Source organism: Coregonus clupeaformis, chromosome 1 (assembly GCF_020615455.1).
Source record: "Coregonus clupeaformis isolate EN_2021a chromosome 1, ASM2061545v1, whole genome shotgun sequence".
In the NCBI taxonomy this organism is placed as follows: domain Eukaryota; kingdom Metazoa; phylum Chordata; class Actinopteri; order Salmoniformes; family Salmonidae; genus Coregonus; species Coregonus clupeaformis.
Genome location: NC_059192.1, coordinates 84,646,695 through 84,653,375, shown reverse-complemented (window position 1 = coordinate 84,653,375; position 6,681 = coordinate 84,646,695). Strand labels below are relative to the sequence as shown.

At 44.7% G+C, this 6,681-nt stretch overlaps 1 protein-coding gene across 2 annotated transcripts in view; it reads left to right on the top strand.

Moving 5' to 3' along the window:
• Positions 1–280: 280 nt before the first annotated feature.
• The window catches only part of rab40b (RAB40B, member RAS oncogene family), a 59,225-nt gene continuing 52,824 nt past the window's right edge, over positions 281–6,681 (top strand). Inside the window, exons 1-2 of one of the 2 annotated variants that reach the window (XM_041888860.2) lie at positions 281–544; positions 844–1,080. In XM_041888860.2, coding sequence (XP_041744794.1) covers positions 939–1,080 — 142 coding nt within the window. In that variant the 5' untranslated portion in view covers positions 281–544; positions 844–938. Of the gene's footprint in view, positions 1,081–6,681 lie in introns of both variants that reach the window. The other variant, XM_045225072.1, reaches the window with a different exon arrangement.

Sequence of the window (6,681 nt, the reverse complement as noted above, 5' to 3'; positions counted from 1 at the left end):
TCAGAAATCAGTAATCAGTAATCATGCCCAGCCAAAACAACAACAAACACAAACCGAGCCACGCTATCCGTTGCCAAGCCAGCGGCTGCTGCGGGCACCCGCAAACACTGACCTGGTATCAGTTCAAACAGCCGTCATCCTAGCCCTTACTATAGGGTTAAAATCACTAACACTGATCTGAAATCAGTGGTAGGGTGGATTCCAGCTCAAGACCGCACAAAGCTTGGCAACCAGTGGTAGCCACACCCCTCTATTGAATCAAATGGGTTGGTATGTTTGGGGGTTTTGACGGACGTTTGCAGCGACTAGCCTACTACGGATTCAAGGCTTCCCTAGCAACCCGGTGGATGAGCCAACCATAACCGCGCAAAACTCGAGACTCTGCCGCTACTGGGGACAGGAAACGACAGAGATCAGACAGAGCTGCGGAACAGTGTGGTTGGCAGTGCAATTCAGGATTACAACAAATGAAACATCTGGTACTTTCATGGCACGGTAGCGCGAATGAAGGATTTATGGAATGAGGATTTGAGCACAGGAACAGGTTCGATGCTTTGATGTTACAGTGGACCACATTGTAGATGTAGGCTAATTTGTATAATTGTTTGTTACATTGTGTTTTCACTTTCGTTGGCAAAATTGACACTTGTAGCTTTCATTCAAACTCCTATTTTAGGAGACTTCAAATCTGTGTTTGATCCATTTATTGTAAATGGATACATTGTGAGTTCCCAGACATGAATTATGACTGAAAATATAAGGCTATCCACTGGATGAACTGTCAAATAACACCACATTCAACTTGACTCTCTTCTTTGCTACTTTGATTCGTGCGTCACACAGCTCAAATCTTGAGTTGGAGGAGAAATAGAAGAAGTGATTGAACAGTCTTGTACAAGTTGTTGCATGATGGAACATAATCATTCTTCATCGTGAGGATGAACCACAGAACCAGCCCCGCCAAGGCTTACGATTTTCTGCTCAAGTTTCTCCTGGTGGGGGACAGCGATGTGGGAAAGGGGGAGATACTGGCGAGCCTCCAGGATGGAGCCAGCGAGTCTCCATATGGCTACAACATGGGTGAGTGTCCAGTGTACAACGGTGTCCAGAAATATATACAACTTTTTTCAATATTTTTATTGCCCAACATAAACCAGTAGTAGTACACAGTCCGTTTTATGCACAGCTTGTTCTGGATGGTCCGTGTCATCCGATCCCCGAAAAGCGCAGTGGTCGTCATGCTTTAGCTAGCCAGTGCACATTCTTTAGGTTTAAAGGGTTATATTTAGGATTAGTGGACCAAGACCAAGGCTGGACATGTTGTCTTGGACATCTGAGAGTAAGGTTGCGTCCCAAATGGCACCCTATAGTGCACTACTTCTGACCAGTGCCGATATTGCTCTGGTCAGAAGTAGTGGGAATAAGGCTTAGATGTCACCCACCAGTGTCAGAGCTTGACAGTCACCTCTGTCAACTTAATGGCATGTCTCAGGCTGGACACATTGGCAGTCAGGATCTCTAGTCTCCACTGAGTGTTGTTAACACCCCATGGTTCCCCTTATCCAACTGTCGGTGGAGAAACACGTTTTCGGTTGTTCAGAAATAAAACGCATAAGTTCTTCTGACTGGCATGGAAGAGGCTAGAGTCGTGAGAGGTGTAAGGATAATTAGGAGTTTGAAACTATGGTATTTGGTGCAGTGCCACAGTATACCTTGTAGCTGAACATAAAAGGAGTGTAATGAAAGCTTGGCAATATGTACCACTACATTTACAAAAGTACGTGGACATGCCTTCAAATTAGTGGATTCGGCTATTTCAGCCACACCTGTTGCTGACAGGTGTATAAAATCGAGCATACAGCCATGCAATCTCCATAGACAAACATTGGCAGTAGAATGGCCTTACTGAAGAGCTCAGTGACTTTAAATGTGGCAACGTCATAGGATGCCACCTTTCCAACAAGCCACTCCTGCTAGAGCTGCCCCGGTCAACTGTAAGTGCTGTTATTGTGAAGTGGAAACGTCTAGGAGCAACAACGGCTCAGCCACGAAGTGGTAGGCCACACAAGCTCACAGAACGGGACCGCAGAGTGCTGAAGAGCGTAGCTTGTACAAATCGTCTGTCCTCGATTGCAACACTTCCTACCGAGTTCCAAACTGCCTCTGGAAGCAACATCAGTACAATAACTTTTCATTGGGAGCTTCATGAAATGGGTTTCCATTGCCTAGCAGCCGCACACAGGCTGGAGTGGTGTAAAGCTCGCCGCCATTGGACTCTGGAGCAGTGAAAACGCGTTCTACGGAGTGATGCATCACTCTTCACCATCTGGCAGTCCGACGGATGAATCTGGGTTTGGCAGATGCCAGGAGAACGCTACCTGCCCCAATGCATAGTGCCAACTGTAAAGTTAGGTGGAGGAGGAATAATTTGTCTGGGGCTGTTTTTCATGGTTCATGCTAGGCCCCTTAGTTCCAGTGAAGGGACAATTTAACGCTACAGCATACAATGACATTCTAGACAATTCTGTGCTTCCAACTCTGTGGCAACAGTTTGGGGAAGGTGTTTTCCTGTTTCAGCATGACAATGCCTCCGTGCACAAAGCGAGGTCCATAAAGAAATGGTTTGTCAAGATCGGTGTGGAAGAACTTGACTGGCCTGCACAGTGCCCTGACCTCAAACCCATCGAACACCTTTGGGATGAATTGGAACGCCGACTGTGAGCCAGGCCTAATCGCCCAACATCAGTGCCCAACCTCACTAATGCTCTTGTGGCTGAATGGAAGCAAGTCCCGCAGCAATTTTTTACATTTTAGTCATTTAGCAGACGCTCTTATCCAGAGCGACTTACTGGAGCAATTAGGGTTAAGTTCCTTGCTCAAGGGCACATCGACAGATTTCTCACCTAGTCGGCTCGGGGATTAGAACCAGCGACCTTTCGGTTACTGGCACAACGCTCTTAACCACTAAGCTACCTGCTGCCCCAACATCTAGTGGAAAGCCTTCCCAGAAGAGTGGAGGCTGTAATAGCAGCAAAGGGAGGACCAACTCCATTATTTAGCTAATGTTGATTGGACTAAATCGTTTTTGGAATCTTTTAGTTGTCACTGTATTAGACTAAGCATAGGTGATTTGATGATGTTGAAGTTGAAATGGTGCTGGAATAGTGGAGGCAGCTCCTGTTTTCTTTGCGACATGCAGTAAATCTCCGGTGTTCTAAATCAATAGTTGTTTAGTAGCCCGAAAATGTCGGAAACATTAACTTGCTTGACCATGCTGTAGGTCATGTAACTGTTTGTTACATGCAATGTTTTGTGGACTTCACTGAACAGATATTGATCTCCGGTTTTGTGATGAAACAAAGGTGTGGTTGAATGTATTCTGCCACTGTGTCTTCTTATTGTCTCGGCCTTTAGGCCTATATAGCACAGTGTCAAGGCATATGAATTAACAGGTTATAGAGTAAACAACGCAATTATCACAGCACATAGGTTGTAATATGGCTTTTTGGGGGGCTTGGCTTCCCCAGTGATTTTACCCACGCACCGCTACAGTTTAGTTTCATTGTCCAAATAAATGCATAGGGGAGTGTAATGCACTACTTTTGACCAGATCCCTATGGGCCCCATATTCAATGACTTAAGACAGTCTGGGCCGATTACTGTAAATGAAGGTTTGGACTTCGGTTTAGTGTCTCTAGGTAAGTGAGTGTTGATATGACGACTGCTCACTGTGCCCAGTGTTTAGTAATAAATGGCGTGTGTCACCTCGTCAACGGTTTGATCCAGCACTGACCCCAGTTAAGGTGTCTGAGTGAGAGAGAGACAACGAGACAGAGGGGGAGAGAGAGAGAGAGAGAGAGAGAGAGAAAGAGGAACGGGGAGATGGTGGGAGAGACAGAGAGAGAGGGATGGCGGGAGAGAGAGATGGGAGTATGGATGTTAGGAGAGAGGAGTTCTGTTTCTGCCTAAACTCTCTGGTACATAGCAACAGTTGCTAGAGCGACAATGTAGCTGCCACTGCTCCCCTGCCTGGATGATGGGTCAACACAGTATGGAAAGACTTGCTGCTCCTCTCAATGCAGACTGGCTTTATTCTGCGACACAGTTCTACTAAGTTCTACACAGTTAACCTTATCCACTTTTACTCTGTTATTTTGGGTAAACTTTCCCAGCTCAGTCCAGAGAGAGAGATGAGCGGAGGGATGCTGGCCGCACACACACACACACCGTGAGGCTGTGAGGTGCACTACATGGTCAAAAGTATGTGGACCCTGCTCGTCGAACGCGTCATTCCAAAATCATGGGCATTGATATGGAGTTGGTCCCCCTTTTGCTGTTATAACAGCCTCCACTCTTCTGGGAAGGCTTTCCACTAGATGTTGGAACATTGCTGCGGGGACTCGCTTCCATTCAGCCACAAGAGCATTAGTGAGGTCGGGCACGGATGTTGGGCGGTTATTCCTGGCTTGCAGTCGGCATTCCAATTCATCCCAAAGGTGTTTGATGGGTTTGAGGTCAGGGCCCGACAAACCATTTCTGTATGGATCTCGCTTTGTGCATGGGGGTTTCATGCTGAAACAAGAAAGGGCCTTCCCCAAACTGTTGCCACAAAGTTGGACGCACAGAATAGTCTAGAATGTCATTGTATGCTGTAGTGTTAAGATGTCCCTCTACTGGAACTAAGGGGCCTAACCCAAACCATGAAAAACAGCCCCAGACCATTATTCCTCCTCCACCAAACTTTACAGTTGGCACTATGCATTGGGGCAGGTAGCGTTCTCCTGGCATCCGCCAAACCCAGATTTGTCAGTTTGACTGCCAGATGGTGAAGCATGATTCATCACTCCAGAAAACGCGTTTCCACTGCTCCAGAGTCCAATGGCGGCGAGCTTTACACCACTCCAGCTGACGCTTTGCATTATGTATCATGATTTAAGGCTTGTGTGCTGCTGCTCGGCCATGGAAACCCATTTCATGACGCTCCCGACGAACAGTTCCTGTGCTGACGTTGCTTCCAGAGGCAGATTGGAACTCCCACGTTGAAAGTCACTGAGCTCTTCAGTAAGGCCATTCTACTGCCAATGTTTGTCTATGGAGATTGCATGGCTATGTGCTCGATTTTATACACCTGTCAGCAACTGGTGTGGCTACAATAGACGAATCCACTAATTTGAAGGGGTGTCCACATACTTTTTAAACGGTGGCAGCAGGCAGCTGCTCACTGTGAGTCTGACTGGCTGGTTAGTTGGAAGTGGAGAGCAGCACAGCCCAGCAGGGGAGCATTCAGTCTGCCTAAAAGTTCAGAGTCCCCGCCGGTAGCAATGGAATATTATCGAGCTGACATGAGTCTATTATTGCATGTAGCACAGAACATTGTTATGCAGTGTTTTACAGTGTTTGTGTCCCCAAATGGCACCATATTCCCTATGCAGTGCGCTCCTTTGGACCGGGCCCACAGGGCTCTGGCCAAAGGTAGTGCACTATGTTGGGAATAGGGTGCCATTTGGGACACAGACAGTATTATTTTTTTCTTTGCAGTGTTTTTTCTGCTCTGCAACCGTCAGAAAGTTTAAGACCTGGGTTCAAATACACGTGTATTTGAGTATGTGTCATTTTAAAATAAATGTTCCTGTGTATTTGAGTATTTTCAAATACACAGCCCAATACAAGTAGTTTTATTTGAGTATTTGAATGGTTATTTGTAAAAACCAAATAGTCTTCCAAATTGTATTTGAAAGTAATTTCAAATACTTTTTTCAAATACTATTTCCAAATACCTGGGTTAAATGTATGGAAGTGTATTTGAATCAGTGTATTTGAGTATTTTCAAATACTTTCCAAGTGTATTACTATAGTATTTCCAAATACATTCCAATATTCAATTACTTGTTTTTTCAAATAAAGGTTATCTGAATACTTACTTCAGAATGTATGTGAAAATAATCTATGTATTTTAAATAGTATTTGAAACCAGGTCTGGAAAGTTTCACCCTATTAACACACCTCTGAGAGAAAGAGTTCCCAACATTCAATGTGAAGTACTTTTGTGATTCAGGGAAAGTGTTATAGGCTATAAATGCAAGACATCATTATAATCATCATCAGTGTTTGTTTTTATTCTCTTTAACTGATGTTGTTTGTTTGACTGATTCCTAGAGGGAGCTGTATAAAAGGCAGTCAGAACGAGTCCTAAATGGCACCCTATTCCCTATGGGCCCTGGTCAAAAGTAGGGCACTATATAGGGGATAGGGTGCTTTTTGGGATGCAACCATTATTTTCCTCAGAAGATCTTAGTTAGCTGCTAATTACCTTATTTTCTCTGTTAGTGTTTTTTCCTAATGTTCTAATTACAACAATGCCTTCTAAAGGGAGAAAAATGCCGGTGTCATTACTTTATTCCCATGTGGGGTGTGGGTGCATATGTGGGTGGTAGCGTGTGTGTGTGTTCATACTCTGATTGTTATTTTATTGTTATTTTATTTAACCTTTATTTAACTAGGCAAGTCAGTTAAGAACAAATTCTTATTTACAATGACGGCCTACCAAAAGGCAAAAGGCCTCCTGCTGGGACAGGGGCTGGGATTTAAAAAATAAATATATATAAATATAGGACCAAACACACATCACAACAAGAGAGACAACACAACACTACAGAAAGAGAGACCTAAGACAACAACATA